Source organism: Aethalodelphis obliquidens, unplaced genomic scaffold, assembly GCF_003676395.1.
Source record: "Aethalodelphis obliquidens isolate GAN/ISIS:26980383/991018 unplaced genomic scaffold, ASM367639v1 scaffold66, whole genome shotgun sequence".
NCBI lineage: Eukaryota > Metazoa > Chordata > Mammalia > Artiodactyla > Delphinidae > Aethalodelphis > Aethalodelphis obliquidens.
Genome location: NW_020838010.1, coordinates 1,470,668 through 1,492,543, shown reverse-complemented (window position 1 = coordinate 1,492,543; position 21,876 = coordinate 1,470,668). Strand labels below are relative to the sequence as shown.

The 21,876-nt window shown below is 43.5% G+C and overlaps 1 protein-coding gene across 4 annotated transcripts in view; it reads right to left on the bottom strand.

The window, feature by feature from the left end:
* Nucleotides 1-2,056: 2,056 nt before the first annotated feature.
* Nucleotides 2,057-21,876, bottom strand: part of ATG4A (autophagy related 4A cysteine peptidase) — a 67,794-nt gene continuing 47,974 nt past the window's right edge. For 3 of the 4 annotated variants that reach the window (XM_027089502.1, XM_027089504.1, XM_027089505.1), the window contains 7 exons: nucleotides 20,829-20,908; nucleotides 19,933-20,120; nucleotides 19,733-19,811; nucleotides 13,691-13,836; nucleotides 12,217-12,273; nucleotides 10,684-10,792; nucleotides 2,057-2,605 (listed from right to left, as the gene is read on the bottom strand). In XM_027089502.1, coding sequence (XP_026945303.1) covers nucleotides 2,535-2,605; nucleotides 10,684-10,792; nucleotides 12,217-12,273; nucleotides 13,691-13,836; nucleotides 19,733-19,811; nucleotides 19,933-20,120; nucleotides 20,829-20,908 — 730 coding nt within the window. In that variant the 3' untranslated portion in view covers nucleotides 2,057-2,534. The remainder of the gene's footprint in view (nucleotides 2,606-10,683; nucleotides 10,793-12,216; nucleotides 12,274-13,690; nucleotides 13,837-19,732; nucleotides 19,812-19,932; nucleotides 20,121-20,828; nucleotides 20,909-21,876) is intronic. The other variant, XM_027089503.1, reaches the window with a different exon arrangement.

Here is a 21,876-nt window from a genome sequence, read left to right as displayed (position 1 = left end):
AATGCCATTCGGATGTGTGCAGTGTGGCAACTCGACACTGCAGTGTTGGTTCCTTTGCATTTTGAGTCTGTGAGAGACTTTCCATTAAAATGTCCATCCAGTTGTTCTTTCACAGGTAGCCTGTTAAACCATTTTGATATGTTTTTAAAGCCTCATAAAAATCTAGCACAGTCCTCTCTTCAGCAGTTAGCAGACCCAAAGCAAGCCTGAGTAGACTGTAAAGTATATTCTGTTTAGGGGGATTTGTTTTAAGCATTTCCTTTAATTATCAGTTTCCCAGAACACTTAGCTATGTTGACATGAGGCAATTCCTTCCAGGTGATTCTGTTTCCTTAAATATTATGTAAACTGTGCCAACACAGACAAAGCATAATCAGTATAATCTGAACTATTGTTAACTTCACCTCCTCAGTAATAAGCATGGTGTCAGCTTTGTACATTGCAAATAAAAGGAATCCAATATGAACATTTGACTCCTTTGACGTTCTTTCTTTGATGAAAACTTTTCTAAAGTCCATCTCACTGAAATTCATAAGCCCCCCTCAGAGCCAAGGGGGTTCCTGTCACTGCAAGTCGAGCTTTATAACAAAACACTGAGACACGGAAAAATACAATTAAAGTCAAGGGTCGATAATGTCTTCCAACAGGCAACAAATCCACACCATGCTTCAAGATAAGCCTACAACTGTCTTTAGCCCCATCACACGCTAGAGTTCAAGAAAGGAATTTCCATGTTTCTGGGGCCTCAGGATCATTTATAGATAAATCAAAAGTAGAGAAATTTTAGGGCCTCCCTGGTGGCGCAGTGGTTGAGAGTCCGCCTGCCGATGCAGGGGACACGGGTTCGTGCCCCGGTCCGGGAATATCCCACGTGCCGCGGAGCGGCTGGGCCCGTGAGCCATGGCTGCTGAGCCTGTGCGTCCGGAGCCTGTGCTCCGCAACGGGAGAGGCCATAACAGTGAGAGGCCCGCGTACCGCAAAAAAAAAAAAAAAAAAATGTAGAGAAATTTTAGTCATTAAAATCAAATCTAAGATATATGTGCATATATTTGTATATGCATAAAATATATCCTCTGGAAGGATAAAGAAGAAATTAATAACATTGGGAGTGTTCAGGAAAGAGAACTGACCTGTGGGAGGGAGAGACATTTCACTGAATACCATTTTGCACCTTTCGAATTCTGAACCGCTGGAATATATTATCTACTGGAAAAGAAAAAAATGGAATCTAAGGAAACAAGTGTTCAAATATTCCTAAATATACCACACAAAAAACCCCACCTTGGTTTGGTGCTAGCTTTCAAACCGCAGTTGCTGGCCTTCCTGGGGGCTTGGTTGAGCATGGAGGTGAAATGCATAGGTTAAGAAGACAAGGAGAGGAAAAGGGGAAGATAGCACTGGGACACGAGGTGCATCCACACAAGAGAGTGGTTAGCAAAGCCAATTTGACGAATATGAGCTTTCAAATTTAGTATGTTGCTTGCTAGTCCTGAAATGGTTTGGAATTGTATTTGATGCACAGATTAATGTCACCACATGAATAATTCTTTCCAGTTATGACTGTCAAGCAAAATGGAGTCAAATTCAAACACAATTTTTAATTTCCCAAACAAAAATCAACAATTTAAGTCAGTGATTAGCAAACTACAGCCTGTGGGCTAAATCCAGCCCTCTGCCTGTTTTTGTAAATAAAGTTTTATTGGATTACGGCCAGGCTCATGTGCATGCACATTGTCTATGGCTGTCTTGGGGTTTCACCAGCAGAGATGAGGAGCTGTGACAGACACTATGTGGTCTTCAGAGCCTAAAACATTTCCTATCTGACCCTTGACAGAAAAAGTCTGCAGACCCCTGATTTAAATGATAATGATTTAAGGACAGGGTGACCATCTGACAAAAGTATCAGTAAAGATGGGGACAGTGACGCATCAAATAGTTAAGGTTCTCGCAAATGGGAAGGAGATCAATAAGTATACATTTGATGTAATGTCTTTGACACACTTTTTGAGGTCAATTATAATTATTTAAACACATGTTCAAATAATTTAACAAGAACTTTTTTTCCCTGATACGATTATCACTTTATTATTAGAGCAAGAGAACAGGTTGCTTCTTAGTATTTAGCCCAGAGAGGTCTAACCTGAAAGGGTGAAGAAGCACAGGGTAACCATCTCTCATCTGCTGGTGCTGGAAGCAAGGTGGGAGTTGCTGTCTATCTTCCAGACATCCACCTCCTCATTTCAGTAGCTGAAGATTCGCTGTGGCCATGTAAGAAGCTGGGAAGTGCAAGAGACGACTCCTAATCTTTCTGCTCCTAGATTCCATGATTGTTTTAGTTCTTTCTGGGGAAGGGGTATATTGTTCACTTGTGTGTTTTTTTCTGAGAAAAGGTGATTGGCTCAGTCATGATTGCTATCAAGTTTGTATGCTGTTGGCATATCAGGCACTTGCTGACTAGAAAAGTTTTTTGTGATGAATTCATGTTCTTCTGGTGCCAGATGGAAGACAGATCTCCAAGGTGAGTTCCCACTATTCTATATGCTCAGAATCTCGAAATCTTCCTCCAGGTCAAACTCCTCTAGTTGTTCAGTAGAGTCGATGAATTCTATCACAATACAGAAAAGAGGAAGAAAAAAGCTTGACACTTTGTCTCAAGCGGTCAATAAGTTACTCAGTAGTTAAGACCATGCATTTTTTTTTTCTTTTGCGTTATGCGGGCCTCTCACTGTTGTGGCCTCTCTCGTTGCGGAGCACAGGCTCCGACGCGCAGGCTCAGCGGCCATGGCTCATGGGCCCAGCCGCTCCACGGCATGTGGGATCTTCCCAGACCGGGACACGAACCCGTGTCCCCTGCATCGGCAGGCGGACTCTCAACCACTGCGCCACCAGGGAAGCCCCAAGACCATGCATTTTTAATTGCTTTGCTACAGAAAAGTTTGTGTAGAGGAGACTTATAGGTGGGACCACTGCTGAGTATTAGCAATTCTCTATAAAGAATCAAAATAGGTTTAAGGGCCAAGATGTGGGAGTAGAAAGACCCTGAGCTCATCTGCTCTCATGAGCACACCAAAATAACAACTATCTGCAGAATAACCATTGATGAAAAAGACTGGAACCTACCAGAAATGATCTTCTACAACTAAAGTCATAAAGAAGGATCCACAACATGACGGGTAGGAGGGGCAGACTCACGATATAATCAAATCCCATACCCCCAGGGTGGGCGACCCACAAACTGGAGAATAATTATATCACAGAAGTTCTCCCACAGGAGTGAGAGTTCTGAGCCCCACATCAGGCTCCCCAGCCTGGGGGTCTGGCACTGGGGGGAGGAGCCCCCAGAGCAGTTGGCTTTGAAGGCCAGTGGGGCTTTACTGCAGGAACCCCACAGGACTGGGGGAAATACAGACTACACTCTTAAAAGGGCACACACAAAAATCTCATGTGCACTGGGACCCAGGACAAAAGCAGTGATTTGATAGGAGCCTAGGCCAGACCTATCTGCTGGGCCTGGAGACTCTCCTGGAGAGGCGGGGGGGTGGGGTGGTGGGGTGGCTGAAGCTCACCCAGGGGACATACACCCTGGTGGCAGACATACTGGGGAACATTCAACTACATGAACACTCCTGGTGGCTGACATGTTGGATCATTAGTGCCAAGACCTGGCCCCACCCGACAGCCTATAGGCTCCAGTGCTGGGACACCTCAGGCCAAACAACCAGTTGGGCAGAGACACAGCCCCACCCATCAGCAGACAGGCTGCCTAAAGAAGTCCTGACCCACGGCCTCCAGACAAGCCCCTAGACATGGCCCTGCCCATCTGAGGGCCAAGACCCAGCTCCACGCACCAGTGGGCAGGCCCTGGCCCCTCCCACAAGGAATCCTGAACAAGACTCTAAAGCAGGCTCACCCACCAGGGGGCAGACACCAGAAGCAAGAAAACTACAATCCCACAACACAGGCCAGAGACCCTATCCTGGGACCAGCTGGCCCCTGACCCTGCCAAATAGCAGGCCACTGCAACCTCAGAGACACCCAAGACCCCATACCCAACTGTATCAGAAACCAGCCCCCCCTTACCAGTGATCTGAAATGAGCTCTGGGATCCCTGGGCCCAGGAGCCACACTCCAGGAAGCAGCTCTGCCTGCCAGTAATCCAGCACTAACCCCTGCCAGTAGTTGGGCAACAGCCCCAGAGGCTTCGGGACCCTGACTCCGGCCACCAGCGAGCCAGCACTAGCTCCAGGGCCCCCTTGGATTCCACAACCAGCCACCTCGTGACCAGGCCCCACTAAATAGCAACCAGCAGCATCTGCACAAGGCAGGGCCTGGCAACCAACCAGACTAGAAGCCAACTAAGCCTAGCAGACCACCCACATAGTCAGCCCGCCACAACAGAAGGAACCAAACAGCCCTCTTAGGGGGAACACCTAGAGCATATAGCTTGGGTGACAAGAGAGGAGTGCACTGCTGGAACACATAGGATGCCTCCTACAGAGGGCCACTTCTCCAAGGTTGAGAAACGTAACTAACCTACCACAGACATAAAAATACAGATAGCAACTTAGACAAAATGAGGTGGCAGAGGAATAGGTTCCAGACAAAGGAACAAGATAAAACCCCAGAAAAAGAACGAAGTGAAGTGGAGATAGGCAATCTACCCAAGAAAGAGTTCAGAGTAATGGTCGTAAAGATGATCAAAGAACTCGGGAGGAGAATGGATGCACAGAATGAGAAGCTAGTTTTTAACAAAGAGAAAATACAAAGAACAACCAAACAGAGATGGAGAGTACAATAACCGAAATGAAAAATACACTAGAAGGAATCAATAGTAGACCAAATGATACAGAAGAATGCACCAGTGTGCAGGAAGACAGAGTAATGGAAACCACTGCAGCTGAACAGAAAAAAGAGAAAAAGAATGAAAAGAAATGAGGACAGTTTAAGAGATCTCTGGGACAACACCAAGTGCACTAATATTTGCATTATAGGGGTCCCAGAAGGAGAAGAGAGAGACAAAGGGCCTGAGAAAATATTTGAAGAGATAATAGCTAAAAACTTCCCTAACCTGGGAAAGGAAACAGGCACCCAAGTCCAAGAAGCACAGAGAGTCCCATATAGGATGAACGCAAAGAGAAACACACCAAGACACACTGTAATCAAACTTACAAAAATTAAAGATAAAGAGAGAATACTAAAAGCAGCAAGAGAAAAGCAACAAATAATATACAAGGGAACTCCCATAAGGCTATCAGCTGATTTTTCAGCAGAAACTCTGCAGGCCAGAAGGGAGTGACACAGTATATTTAAAGTGATGAAAAAGAAAAACCTACAACCAAGAATACTCTACCCAGCAAGGCTCTCCTTAAGAGAAATCAAAAGCTTTACAGACAAGCAAAAGCTAAACGAATTCAGCACCACCAAATCAGCTTTACAATAAATATTAAAGGAACTTCTCTGGGTGAAAAAGAAAAGGCCACAACCAGAAACAAAATTATAAAATGAAAAAGCTCACCAGTAAAGACAAATAAAGGTAGTATATCATATACAGACAAAACTAGTAGGGAGGTTAAAAGACAAAACTTGTAAAGTCACCTGTATCCACAATAAGCAGTTAAAGGATACAGAAAACAATCAGATGTAAAATATGATATCAAAAACTGTAATCGTGAGCGGAGGAGAGTACAAATACAGGGTATTTAAAATGCACTTGAAATTAAGAGATCAGCAACTTAAGCAATCACATTTATATAGAGACTGTTATACAAAAACCTCATAGTAACTGCAAACCAAAAACCTATAATAGATATACACACAAAAAAGAAAAAGGAATCCAAACATAACACTAAAGGTAGTTATCAAATCACAAGAGAAGAGAACAAAAGAAGAAAAGGGAATAAAAGACCTACAAAAACAAATCCAAAACAATTAACAAAATGGCAATAAGAACATACATATCTATAATTACCTTAAATGTAAATGGATTAAATGCTCTAACCAAAAGACATAGACTGGCTGAATGGATACAAAAACAAGACCTGTATATATGCTGCCTACAAGAGACTCACTTCAGATCTAGAGACACATACAGACTGAAGGTAAGGGGATAGAAAAAGGTATTCCACACAAATGGAAATCAAAAGAAAGCCAAAGTAGCAATACTCATATCAGACAAAATAGACTTTAAAATAAAGACTGTTACAGGAGACAAAGAAGGACACCACATAATGATCAAGGGATCAATCCAAGAAGAGGATATAACAATTGTAAATATTTATGCACCCAACATAGGAGCACCTCAATATACAAGGTAAATATTAACAGATATAAAAGGAGAAATTGACAGTAGCACAATAATAGTAGGGGACTTTAACACCCCACTCACATCAATGGATGGATCATCCAGATAGAATATCAATAAGTAAACACAGGTCTTAAATAACACATTAGACTAAATGAACTTGATACTTGTAGAGCATTCCATCTGAAAGCAGAATACACATTATTTTCAAATGCACATGGAACATTCTCCAGGATAGATTACATGCCAGGCCATAAAACAAGCCTTGGTAAATTTAAGAAAACTGAAGTCATATCAAGCATCTTTTCTAACCACAACACTATGAGATTAGGAATCAACTACAAAAAAAAACTGCAAAAAACACAAACATGTGGAGGCTAAACAATATGCTACTAAACAACCAATGGATCACTGAAGAAATCAAAGATGAAATTAAAATATACCTAGAGACAAATGAAAATGAAAACATGATGATCCAAAACCTATGGGACGCAGCAAAAGCAGTTCTAAGAAGGAAGTTTATAGTGATAGACGCTTACCTCAGGAAACAAGAAAAATCTCAAACAACATAACCTGACACCTAAAACAGGTTAGAGAAAGAAGAACAAACAAAACCCCAAGTTAGTAGAAGGAAAGAAATCATTAAGGTCAGAGCAGAAATAAAATAGAGACTAAAAAAACAATAGAAATAAATGAAATGAAGAGCTGGTTCTTTGAAAAACAAAATTGATAAACCTTTAGCCAAACTCATCAAGAAAAAAAGGGAGAGGGCCCAAATCAATAAAATCAGAAGTGAAAAAAGAGAAGCTAAAACCAACACCACAGAAATACGAAGGATCATAAGAAACTACTATGAGCAACTATACGGCAATAAAATGAACAGCCTAGAAGAAATGGAAAAATTCTTAGAAAGGTACTATCTCCCAAGACTGAACCAGGAACAAATAGAAACTATGAACAGACCAATTACCAGTACTGAAATTGAATCAGTAATTTAAAAACTCCCCACAAACAAAAGACCAGGACCAGATGGCATCACAGATGAATTCTACCAAACATTTAGACAAGAGTTAACAGCTATCCTTCTCAAACTATTCCAAAAAAGTGCAGAGGAAGGAACACTTCCAAACTCATTCCATGAGGCCACTATCACCCAGATACCAAAACAGAACAAAGATATCTCAAAAAATAAGAAAATTACAGGCCAATATCACTGATGAACATAGATGCAAAAATCCTCAACAAAATTCTAAAAACTGACTCCAACAAAAAACTGACTCCAACAATATATTATAAGGATCACACACCATGATCAAGTGGGATTTATCCCAGGGATGCAAGGATTTTTCAATATCTTCAAATCAATGTGATACACCACATTAACAAATTGAAGAATAAAAACCATACGATCATCTCAATAGATACAGAAAAAGCTTTTGATTAAAGTCAACATCAATTTATGATAAAAACTCTCCAGAAAGTGGGCATAGAAGAAACATACCTTAACATAATAAAGCCCATATATGACAAACTCACAGCTAAACATCTTACTCAACAGTAAGAAGCTGAAAGCATTCCCTCTAATATCAGGAACAAGACAAGGATGTCCACTCTCACCACTTTTACTCAACATAGTTTTGGCAATCCAAGCCACAGCAATCAGAGAAGAAAAAGAAATAAAAGGAATCCAAATTGGAAAGAAAGAAGTAAAACGGTCACTGCTTGCAGATGACATGATACTATACATAGAAAATCCTAAAGATGCCACCAGAAAACTACTAAAGCTCATCAATGAAGTTGCAGGGTACAAGATTAATATACAGAAATCTGTTGCATTTCTATACACTAACAATGAACTATCAGAAAGAGAAATTAAGGAAACAATCCCACTTACTATCACATCAAAAAGAATAAAATACCTAGGAATCAACCTACCTAAGGAGGCAAAAGACCTGTACTCCAAAAACTATAAGACACTGATGAAAGAAACTGAAGATGACACAAACAGATGGAAAGATATGCCATGTTCTTGGATTGGAAGAATTAATATTGCTAAAGAGACCATACTACCCAAGGCAATCTACAGATTCAATGCAATCCCTATCAAATTACCAATGGCATTTTTCACAAAACTAGAACAAACATTTTTACAATTTGTATGGAAACACAAAAGACTACAAATAGCCAAAGCCATCTTGAGAAAGAAAAACAAATCTGGAGGAATCAGGCTTCCTGACTTCAGACTTTACTACAAAGCTACAGTCATCAAAACAGCATGGTACTGGCACAAAAACAGATGCATAGATCAATGGAACAGGATAGAAAGCCCAGAAATAAACCCATGCACTTATCATCAATTAATCTACGACAAAGCAGGCAAGAATATACAGTGGAGAAAAGACAGTCTCTTCAATAAATGGCGTTGGGAAAATTGGACAGGTACATGTAAAAGAATGAAATCAGAATATTCTTGAACACCATATCCAAAAATAAACTCAAAATGGATTAAAGACCTAAATGTAAGACCAGATACTATAAAACTCCCAGCAGAAAACATTGGCAGATCACTCCTTGACATAAATTGCAGCAATATTTTTTTGGATCCGTCTCCTAGAGTAATGGAAACAAAAGCAAAAATAAACAAATGGGCCCTAATTAAACTTGAAAACATTTGCACAGCAAAGGAAATCATTTTAAAAAATGAAAAGACAGCCTATGGACTGGGAGAAAATATTTGCAAATGATGTGACTGACAAGGGATTAATTTTCAAATACACAAACAGCTCATACAGCTCAATAGCAAAAAAACAAACAACCCAATCAAAAAATAGGCAGAAGACCTATATAGACATTTCTCCAAAGAAGACATACAAATGGCCAACAGGCCCATGAAAAGATGCTCAACATCACTAATTATTAGAGAAATGCAAATCAAAACTACAATGATGTATCACCTCACACCAGTTAGAATGGGCATCATCAAAAAGTCTACGAATAATAAATGCTGGAGAGGGTGTGGAGAAAAGAGAACCCTCTTACACTGTTGCTGGGAATGGAAATTGGTGTGGCCACTATGGAGAACAGTATGGAGGCTCCTTAAAAAACTAAAATAGAACTACCACATGACCCAGCAATTCCACTCCTGGGCATATATCCCGAAAAGACAAAAACTCTAATTTGAAAAGATACATGTACCCCAATGTTCATGGCAGCACTATTCACAATAGCCAAGACATGGAAGCAAAATGCCCTAAATGCCCATCTACAGGTGAATGGGTAAAGAAGATGTGAGATACACACACACACACACACACACACACACACACACACACACAATTGAATATTACTCAGCCATAAAAAATAATGAAATAATGCCATTTGCAGCAACATGGATGGACCTAGAGATTATCACACTAAGTGAGGTAAGTCAGAGAAAGGTAAATACCATATGATATCACTTATATGTGGAATCTAAAAAAATTATACAAATGAACTTATTTACAAAACAGAAACAGACTCACAGACATAGAAAACAAATTTATGGTTACCAAAAGGAAAGGGGCGGGGAGGGATAAATTAGGAGTTTGGGGTTAACAGATACATACTACTATATATAAAATAGATAAACAAGGACCTACTATATAGCACAGGGAACTATATTTAATATCTTATAATAACCTATAATGGAAAAGAAACTGAAAAAGTACATATATAACTGAATCTCTTACTGTACATCTGAAACTAACACAACATTGTAAATCAACTATACTTCAATTAAAAAAAAAAGAATCAAACTAACTGGACTTGTTACACAGTCCTATTCAAAGTGATGAAGTTGAGGCTCTGTAAGACCTTCAAGGTACCTTTTGAATTACCCATGGCCTCTGATTTGTCTTCTGAACCAGACCATGAAAAAAAGAAATTCTAGTCATTTTGATTTTGTATGGAACTTTTACACGGAGCTTATTTTTTTTTACTATCATTCTTTGAAATTGGTAAATATTAGTTCATCAGAAGAAGCACCATTCCTTGATCAGTGCAGCTGAGTAGAAATTTTTCATTTCCACGGAAAACATGACGCACAATTCCTTCTGTCTCATAAAACAACTGCTAGGCCTTCCCTGGTGGCACAGTGGTTGAGAGTCCGCCTGCCGATGCAGGGGACACGGGTTCGTGCCCCGGTCCGGGAAGATCCCACATGCTGCGGAGCGGCTAGGCCCATGAGCCGTGGCCGCTGAGCCTGCGCGTCCGGAGCCTGTGCTCCGCAACCGGAGAGGCCACAACAGTGAGAGGCCCGAGTACAGCAAAACAAAAAACAAAAAACAAAAAGCAACTGCTATCCATGGGTCTGCTGGCCAGAGAGCTTCTGAACAACAGCTTACCTGCCCCCGTGGTTGTCACTTCTGGCTTGGCTGGAGGAACAAAGGGAGGCCAGTGTGATGGATGTTTCTGAACTAATTCAAACATCCTTAAATTCTCCTTTAGAATTTCCTGAGGAGACATAGAAACAGTTGTAAACACTGCAGAGTCACTACATACCTGCCCAGTTGGCAGTATATGACTCCAAACCCTAAGAGAGTGGCCTGGCTGTTGAAAGGTGAAAGCAAAGGCTTAGCAAATACACCCATCCTCTACTTGACCCGTCTGAAGACCCAGCTCTCTTCAATTCTAGATACTGTTGGCCAGGAAGGAAGGACGCTGGAGGGAGGATCTGATGGAAGGCCAGTACTCACTGCCCATGCTCCATCATGAGGTCTTACGCCAGTTGCATGGAACCAACTCAATTTAGGGGTGAGATGTTCCTGAAGTGTTGGCTCCAAAGAAATGTTGGTTAGTCAAGTTAAATCTGCCCCCAAAGAATATTGGTACATATTGGCATGGTTTTAGTTTCAATCCAAGATGTATGATATATGTCCTAATTTAAATAGCATAGTCTTATCAGAAAATTTTCTTTCTAACATTAAATGTGATATACAGTTTTGCGGCATTCTGAAATGTAAGTAATGCCTTTAGAAAATAATTCTCCATTATGTCTCAGCCAATTATTAACTGCGGTTTCAGATTCAGCTGGGGACTTTAGTGTTAATTATTTGTTCACCTGCAAAGAAAAATCTTCCCTCCTTACACTTACAAGAGGCTCTGAGATCCCATCTCTCCAACCCCTCTGTTTTGCAGATAAGAGAACATGATGTCTCCTGCCACCCCATCCAGGGCTCTTTAAACTACTCCCTATGATTTCCCCTCATTCTTTCAATAACAGTTGATCAATATCTTCCACATAATTGGCATGTGTTAGAAGCAAAGGATGAGGGAGGCAGATACAAAAGTTGTGAGCCAGCAAAATGATAAATACCCTCTGACATAAAATGCCAAAAAGAAAGAATAACTTGCTTTCGTATTTACACAGATTTCTGCAAACTGTGTTTGCTTTAAGTGGCAGTGTGCCTATATTTTATATAAATAAGACAGTTAATAGAAAGGCAAGCCCCTTAAACCATAATGGAACACATTAAACTGTAAATGGACACGAAACAAATAGAAAAGTAGTTTGGCTTCTTCAACCATCTCAGTGTTACAAACAGAGTAAGGAAGAATTTAGGCTGAGCTATATGAAATTGGCATTTTTAAGTTAAAATGGTAGAATATTAGTTGAATATTTCATTGACTCACGGGCTCAATGAGATGGAACATTCAGTAGTTAAAAATATCGCTCACCTGACACACTAAGCATATTGCAAACCAAAGTTTTCCTTTAGTTTCCCCAAAGTTATGTACAATTCCCCACATCCTAGTTTCTTTCTTTTGCAATAAAGTCATATCAGGCTGGATTTATGTTACTATGAAAAACCGTCTTGAAAAGGAATTATATTGAATAACACTTGTTTTTTAAGACTAAGAAAAACATACATCTTTACCTTCTGAACAAGGCTACACCAGCTATCAAAGTCTTTTTCTTCTTTGCAGAAAAATCCCTTGGGGGAAAGCAAAAGAAGACAACTTAGAACTGGTCAGGGGCACCCAGGCAGGCCCTTTGTATTGCAAGATGGAGCCGTTGGCCCGGAGTTGTGAAGTAGGATGTGGGCCACTTCCTTTGGATGTGTCCTCCCAGCAACAAGGAGGAAGAGTGTCTGAGCTTATCTCTCTTCTAGATCAGTGCCTCACTTGGACACACACATCTGCTCATTCATCTTCATATTTTCTCTCTCTCTCTGCCTCTTTCTCTTATTCTGTCCCTTTCCCTTTTACCCTGTCCCTTTCCCTCCCTGATCCTCTCCCTTCACACGGTGAGATACAGTAACTTGAAAACCAATCTCCAAAGCACAGGGTTACTTCCATTACATTCAGTGCACAAATATACCTACGTATAAAAAACGATCCATTAAAACCAGCAAACAAAAGCCAAATAGTACTTTTAGCTAGAGGCATTACTTAACAAGGTGGCTTTGACCTTAAGGAAATTATCTTTTAGAATAAAGAGGTGGTGGTGTGATGAATTGGGAGATTGACATTGATATATATATACACTAATGTGTATAAAATGGATAACTAATGAGAACCCGCTGTATAAAAAATCAAATCAAATAAAATTCAAAAAGAAAAGTCAGGGACGTCCCTGGTGGTTAAAAAAAAAAAAAGGAATAAAGAGAACCATCAGCCTCCTTCCCCATCCTCAGAACCATCCTACAGCACTAAAAGAATGGTCCAAAACAAGAGGAGGACTCTGTCAGCTCTCCATCACTGGCCCTCCGACAATTGGGTTAAACTGGTAGAGAGGATGCAGACAGGCCTCAGAACAACTGGCTACTTCCCAGGCAGCTGTCCCTTCCATGTGTGGACGGCAGTCATATTTCCAGCAGGGGAAAGCCTGCAGCTTCCTGGATTGTGTGCCCAGAGGAATGGACATTGTCCACCCAGGAGGTCTTGCCTCCTTATCCCTCCTTCCCTATGTCTCACCTTATTCCCGGTGCCCGGATAGCAATATTTAGAGGGCAAGAAGGAAAAGGGGGAAAGATGGTAACACTGGTCGTGACTAACATTTCTAGAATGCTTACAACACGCCAGGCACTGTGCTATGTGCCTTACACATAGTGTACTCATACAGCCATGCAAGGAAGGAACTACCGTTTTGCCCACTGGAGAGATGAGAAGGCCGAAGCTAAGAAAAGTTAAGGGACTCCCCCTAAGTCCATGGCTGGTAAGCGGCTTCGATCCTAACTCGGCTTCAGGGCCCATTCCTTCCCCACTACACCACACGACACTACCTCTCGTGGGGGTGGGGAGCGAACATTCTTTTGCCGCCCTACCTAACAACCTGGATAACTTCCAGGGAGCCAAACTGTGATAGGGCAGCGTTGTGTCTCTTGGGCCACCCAACCTTCAGATACCCACCAATGCTACGGAAGGATCCAAGTTCAGGATGTTCATTCGCTGTGGAGGTTGCAGACAATGGAAAGTCTGGTCGTCAACCGTCCCGTTCTCCTCAGTGTCAACAAAGGTCTGGGTTGTGTGAGGGTCCAGGAAAATGAGCTCATCACCTGTTTTGAATGAGACATGCTTAACCTTCGAAGAACCACCGGCCCTGGCCACACTGCTGTCCTTGGGATGAGGCGCTCTGGTTGTCCTAACCCCTCCCTTGGTGACAATGAGAATGAGATGACAGAAAGCCTGAAGGAGGGTGACCATGCTTGAAGGAAGCCACCCACGCCCAAAGCCAATCATTCAATGCGAAGACTTGCCCTAGCATTTATATCTCCTCAAAGCCCAAGTCCAAAAGTGGAAAGGCACAGGTTTGGGGAAAGGGGGGAATGAGCGACCACAGATGACATGGCGGGCTCGGTGAGCAGCAGTAGCCATGAGTCCAGGTGCCATCAGGGAGCTTCCTGACCCTTTCAACACTGGAAAGCCTCTTGCTCTAGACCATTGGTTCTTAGACCTATGGTCAAAGAGCACATCTGGGAAGGAAAAAGGCCTTGGCCTCCAAAGGAAATGGGAATGCTGACTCTGCCATGGGTGAGACACCAGGGAGCTGACTTCTGGTCTTAATTCGCTAGCAAGTTAGTCATTGTTAGCAAGTCAGTAAGTCCTGTCAGAAAGCACTGCCTTGGTCGCAGTAATATCAGTACACATACGCCTTGCTGGGAAAACTCACTTTGAGATTGGTCGACCGTTACAAATTGGAGAAAAATGCTGCTTCATTAAATTGAAAAAGTCTAGCCCAATAATGATCTGGGGGGAGTATGGGATAATAAAATCTCTACTTTTATCTAATGTTCAAAGGGTTGAGAGTCCCTCTAACGCTCATCAGCAGCATACCGAGTAGGCTGACGTACCTAAGGGGTCACCCCAACCTCGCTGTCCAGGCCTGAGAACCATCTGGGCCTCTGTGTTCTAGACTGGGTTAAGCAAGCAAAGAGAGAGATCTGCCTGAGGCAGGAGGATGGGGTGGGAAGGGACACCCCGAAGACACTCTCTGAAATGGCACCCAGGATTCTTCTGCGTACATCTAAGTGCTTCTGTTGGCAAAGAGTGTTTCTGATGTCTGATGCCAAGTTTAACTTATCTCTGTCGCAGACCTAGGACAAACCACTTCACTCTGTCTTAATTTTCTTGCTTTTAAACTGGGGTCACTGGGTCTGTTCCAGTTACCTCACAGGGTATTATCAGAATGAGAAGATCTCACCTCTGTGAACTGCTTAAAACACAATACAAACGCAAGGTAGTCATAGATGTACCTTGCTGAGACTCAAAAGGATTTCCTACAAATACATGTTTAAGAGCATATGGAAATCAATGCCCCCATATGGCTTGCTTTAGGAAAGGCAAGGTACATATTCCCCCAGACCACAGGCGGGTGAGACCAGTTATAGCAAAAAAGCCTCAAGGCTCAATGAAGAGCAACAACCAGAATGTTTAGAGGAAAGCCTACCTAAGACCATAGAAAGGGAAGGGGAGAAGGAAGCTGTGCACGAGAAAATGCGACTCCAAAGCAGGATTAGGACCGAGCGTTCTGCCAGTTTTGAGTTAAGGTACTGGGAATAATAGCAGTGTCCTCTCTGACTCTGGCCCTTTCCCGTGTGTGTGTGTGTGTGTGTGTGTGTGTGTGTGTGTGTGTGTGTGTGTGTGTGTGTGTGTGTGTGTGTGTGTGTAGTGGAGCTCTGTGGGCTGCCCTATTTCTGAGAGTGCTTAAAAGAGATACAGTAGATCAAAAAAGTCCTAGAGAGGGCTTGCCTGGTGGTGCAGTGGTTGAGAGTCCGCCTGCCGATGCAGGGGACACGGGTTCGTGCCCCGGTCCAGGAGGATCCCGCGTGCCGCGGAGCGGCTGGGCCCGTGAGCCATGGCGGCTGAGCCTGCGCGTCCGGAGCCTGTGCTCCACAACGGGAGAGGCCACAGCAGTGAGAGGCCCGCGTACCACAAAAACAAACCAAAAAAAGTCCTAGAAATGATATGGGGACTAAATCAAGGTCTCTAATGAGGCCCAAGAAGAAGTGGCAGGCAGGTCCACCATCTGCAGACACTGGGCTCATGCGACAGATCTCCAGGTGGCATCCTCCACCAAAGCACAGGGGACGAGCATTCTAAGCAGAGAAAAATCTCCCAGCCAGTCTCTCACCCTGGCCATAGTCCTGTGCACCAGGAGCTTCTCCCAGCTTCCCACCGGGCAAGAGGGCACTCGGGAAGCAATGTGGTGTGGTGGGCAGGGACGGCCAAATTGGGATCGAATCCTGGCTTTGCTACTTTTGAGCTCAGTAACCTTGAGTAAACAACCCCTCTAAGTCTTCCGCTAGGCATAAATGGAAATAATGATCTCTACCTCACAGGGGTGTTGTGCTAACTCTATCAATCAATCAATCTAAAGCTATACATCTCTACATAACTCTCGATATTAATCTATATCTCTCTATACATGTATATATATTTTAATATATAATTGTATATTATATAATATAAATTATATATTTATATATAACATAGGAAACAATATATTATAATGACAAGTAATATAAATATATATATTTTTATACATGGAGAGAGAGAGAGAAAGAGGGGGAGAGAGATTGAGAGAGAACCCTCTGCAGAGTCCCTTGTTCAGAAAATGGCAGTTCTCATCTGTCCCCTCCCTTCAGACATTCTGCCAATCCAGACTCTCCCCACCTGAGCCTAATACAGTAAGGGGGTAAGTCAGAAAATGGGAGTTGAGGGGAGTTTGGAGCCTCAAGTGAAGGTTAAACAAAGGATTTATGGACATTAGCGGGCAAATGGGCACTATGTAAACCTCTGTCTTGGGAACTGAGGATTGCCCACACCTCTTTCAAAAGTAGTCCAACTCCACCAATGTCTCCCCGACCCAGTGGCCTCAGGAAACAGGAGGGCTATGCCAGCTTGGCAAATTCTCTCTGGGTAACTTGGGATAAAGGAGGCCAGGGTGCCCAGGATTCACTGAGATCCCTCCAAAATTATTTTCCAGTGTTTCTACCTTTTCCTCAAGCACGGACAATAGGAAATATATTTTTGCTACATTTTCTTTGACAGGAACCCAAAAGTTTAGAAACAGAGAACATCTAAATTTATAACACTCTAAATACTGGGGTTTGTACTTAGAAAAAGAAAAGCCTCCACTTTCCGAATGTTCCATCAAGCTGTAGTTCTTAGCATAGACCAGTAGATGGCAGCATTCGAGAGAGCCCCAGCAACTGTGGAGAAACCCTACCTTAAAGAGAGAAAGAGCGCTAGTAGTTTTCTGGTAGCATCTTTAGGGCTCTCTATGTATAGGATCATGTCATCTGCAAACAGTGACAGCTTTACTTCTTCTTTTCCAATTTGGATTCCTTTTATTTCCTTTTCTTCTCTGATTGCTGTGGCTAAAACTTCCAAAACAATGTTGAATAATAGTGGTGAGAGTGGGCAACCTTGTCTTGTTCCTGATCTTAGTGGAAATGCTTTCAGTTTTTCACCATTGAGGATGATGTTTGCTGTGGGCTTGTCATATATGGCCTTTATTATGTTGAGGAAAGTTCCCTCTATGCCTACTTTCTGCAGGGTTTTTATCATAAATGGGTGTTGAATTTTGTCAAAAGCTTTCTCTGCATCTATTGAGATGATCATATGGTTTTTCTCCTTCAATTTGTTAATATGGTTTATCACATTGATAGATTTGCGTATATTGAAGAATCCTTGCATTCCTGGAATAAACCCCAATCCAAAAATGGGCAGAAGACCTAAATAGACATTTCTCCAAAGAAGATATACAGACTGCCAACAAACACATGAAAGAATGCTCAACATCATTAATCATTAGAGAAATGCAAATCAAAACTACAATGAGATATCATCTCACACCAGTCAGAATGGCCATCATCAAAAAATCTACAAACAATAAATGCTGGAGAGGGTGTGGAGAAAAGGGAACCCTCTTGCACTGCTGGTGGGAATGTGAATTGGTTCAGCCACTATGGAGAACAGTATGGAGGTTCCTTAAAAAACTACAAATAGAACTACCATATGACCCAGCAATCCCACTACTGGGCATATACCCTGAGAAAACCAAAATTCAAAAAGAGTCATGTACCAAAATGTTCATTGCAGCTCTATTTACAATAGCCCGGAGATGGAAACAACCTAAGTGCCCGTCATCAGATGAATGGATAAAGAAGATGTGGCACATATATACAATGGAATATTACTCAGCCATAAAAAGAAACGAAATTGAGCTATTTGTAATGAGGTGGATAGACCTAGAGTCTGTCATACAGAGTGAAGTAAGTCAGAAAGAAAAAGACAAATACCGTATGCTAACACATATATATGGAATTTAAGAAAAAAATGTCATGAAGAACCTAGGGGTAAAGCAGGAATAAAGACACAGACCTCTTAGAGAACGGACTTGAGGATATGGGGAGGGGGAAGGGTGAGCTGTGACAGGGCGAGAGAGAGTCATGGGCATATACACACTAACAAACGCAGTAAGGTAGATAGCTAGTGGGAAGCAGCCGCAAGGCACAGGGATATTGGCTCGGTGCTTTGTGACAGCCTGGAGGGGTGGGATGGGGAGGGTGGGAGGGAGGGAGACGCAACAGGGAAGACATATGGGAACATATGTTTATGTATGACTGATTCACTTTGTTATAAAGCAGAAACTAACACACCATTGTAAAGCAATTATACCCCAATAAAGATGTTAAAAAAAAAAAAAAAAAAAGAGCGAGCAGAGGAAAGAGGCGCTGGGGTCAGGCTGGCTCTTTTTGCTGAGTGCTTTCCTGTGAGGGGACAACATGGTGAGCTGGGGGTCAGCCCTATCTTCCATAAAGGGAACTTGAGACTGAAAGAGCTGACGCTCTTTTCCTGCTGGCACACAGCTAGCTAGCCAGTGGGAGACTGACCACATACAGGGCTGGGTCTGTTTCCACCCACCCCACCTCCATGAATCTCCGAGGAGGAGATGAGTGGGGAGGTGACCAAGCCCATCTCACTCAGTCCTCTGCACATGCCTCAGGCCGTTCCCCACGCCTGCTCTGGCTCTCCCTTGCACTCTAAGCTCATAGCTTCCTCGAAGCCCACTCCTGCGAGAGGTGTCCCGTATCCCACTTCCCTCACCGCATCACTCCCTTACTCTGCAGCACTAAGCAGGTGTCTAGGCCCTTGGTACTCAAAGTGTGGCACCAGCAGCACCGGCACTACCTAGTTAGAAATGCAGGCTCTCAGGCTCCACCCCAGAACTGCTGAACCCACATTATAATAGGCTCTCAAGGTGATTCATGTGCACATTAAAGTTTGAGAAGCACCGGGCTAGCTCCCGTTGTGTGCCAAGGGCCTTAAATGTCTCTGGTCACAGCTAGTGAGTGGCTGGGTTTCCAGAGGCATCTACTGAGGCAGGTAATGCCGGGCTGCTCATCAGGATCTACATTAGGAGGTTAGTCGTTTTAAGGCTTAGCCTCCAGTATCAGGAAAGGGATACCTCTGTCTTCGCCTCCTCTTATTCTCACCAGAGTCAGGGCTCTGAACGATAAGCTAGCAACCCAAGCTGCATGAGCCTAGGAAGCCCGAGGACGGCTCCTAGCCTGAACGCCCGAGCCCCAGTAAGAGGGGTATCGGCAAGGCCAGGGGAGTGAAGCCCTGCCACCCTGGGCGCCACAGGAAAGAGAGACAGGTGCTGAAGCAATGCTATGACCTTGGGGCCGTCCAGTGGGAAAGCAGCCACGGAACCATCTTGTTAAGAGGCAATGAAGCAGAGGCACTGAAGGGGGATCTGCTCTCTGTCAGGCACAGGTAAACACTACTCTCCAGGCCAGAGACAAGATGAGCTGCCCAGAGGCCACAGCATCTCCAGGCTAGGTGAGGGCCCCCTAAAACTGGAATTGCCTGGTCTCCCGTGCAGACCTTCTGCCCACCCTCCCCTAGCCCATGATGACTTACTTGTGATTCCTCTTTTCTTACCTAAGAATCCTATGAAATAATAGGCGTTATTTGGTTTTCCTCCTAATGCCCCTAAAGACTGTGGCATCTTAAAACACTCCTGGAGGGAAAGAGAACGCAAGATTCTCAGCTCATGTGTGGACTGCTGCTCACGGATCTCCGTGCTCACATGGCGGTGGGATGGGCGGGCAGCAAGCGGCTTGGGGAAAGGTGCGACTTACTTTGAAGGCGTCGACATAGACAGGATTGATTTGGTTTATGCCCAGGCGGAGGGGCACAATGAGCAGCAAGGGTTTCCAGGCTGGAGAGCAGGCAGAGGGGCCCTTACTCTGGGTCGAAGCATTCAGAGACTCAGGGGGGCTCTCGGCAGCTGTTTCAGCACTCAAGGGGAGGGTGTGGCACATTTTTTCTAGAAACAGAAGACGAGAGAGCTGGGTAAATAAGGGGCATCCAGCCCTAGGAGATGTGCCAAGGGCAAAACCAAAGGAGATCTCACATGACAGCCGCTGCCTGGAAGGCCCTTCCCCCGGCCACCGGGGCCCTGCTGCCCGACCTCCTACAGGAAGCCCAGGCCACTCCTCCAGCCCTTACTTCTCCTCCTTCTGGCAACTGAACACTCACTTACCTCTTGTCAGATATTATGGGCTCACTGGGAGAATCTCATTTCTCAACCAGACTGCCAGGGCCTTGGAAACAGGGACTGTATCTGTTGGTCCCTCTAACCCCGTGGCAGGGAGCACAGGGGGGCTGCCACAGAAGACCTGTCAGTGGTTTAACGGATTACCCGCACTTGGGGAGTCCTGCAGGGAAAGGGTCTGGTGCCTCACTGAGGGGCAGCAGAGATCCTCTAATTGTTTTCTCCCTTTCAGAAAGCTGAAAGGGAAGAGAAGAAGGGGCACAGGGAATGATTAACCGGAGCCCGGTGCTCCCCTGTCCTGCTAGATGGGCAGGCCAGAGAGTCGTGGGGTGGGGGAATGGGGGTGTGTATGTATCTCCTTTCTCTTTTTCTCCCTCGCTTTCTGTCTTTCTCTCCCACCACGCCCCACACACATTCTGAATGGTGAGGAAGAACCGCATCACCCAGCCACCCGAGAATGTAAACTGGCCCGGGACTCACTGATATCTTCAATAACCACGGTGTTATCCATTGAAACATAAACAGCCAAGGAATTCCATTCATCAAATAAAGCAAGTTTTCTGCAAAGCAACATACAATGAAGTCACAATTGGGGAAGGTGGACATCTCGGCAGGAAGCAGTACAACCTATGTATGCCCAGCGTTCCTGAAGTTACTGAACACTGAGCCACAGAGAAGTTGGGATTCAGGTCAGGTCTGGCTCCCTTGACTGAGCTCTGGAACATTCTATGTCCAGGGACCTTGAGAATGCCAGAGGCACTGTTTCCGCACCTCAAACATAAGGCCTGCTTTACAAAATGCAAAAGGCTGCCTTGCTAAATAATGTTACTCCTACTGGGCGAGAGAGATAGGTTACCAGTGCATCTTCTCCCAAGAGATTTTGTTTTCTTTTCTTAAATAAGAGACATTCTGACTTACTCCTTCTTTCAAAAAAAGAAAACTGTTATTAATATACACATATATATATTTGTTTAGAAGCATACATAATACAAACAATAAGTTCTAGGGAAATCCAGGGAGGGGGGAGAGAGAGAGAGAGAGGTGATCTCTTCTGTCCCTTCCCACATGCGGTAAGGATGCTGTCCCAGGAGACTTGGGCCACAGATGGCTTCAGTGCCGGGCCTTGCTGGTCAACAGCTGAAGACAGAGCATGCTGAAGTGCATGACTTCAGAGGAGACTAGAAAGAAAACCCCTTTAAAAGAGAGATTATCTGATGTCTGAGTAAAGTACCTTGTCTATCTCTCCCTTATTTCTTTCTCCTCTTGCCAGTATGAAGAAGACATGTTTACCCTGGCTACTCTGGAATTCTGCAGTAAAGCCCAGTCTCAATGGCCGACGAAACAAAACAAAACAAAACAAAACAAAAGACACATTCTCTCCCAGACCAAAGTAACTCTCAAGAAGAGGTTAATTACCATTATATTTTAATTTCATTTAATGTAGTATCTTTCCCCCAAAATAATAATGACGACATCACCATCATCTACTGTTGTTAATAACAATCACGATGACTCAGAACCCACTTAA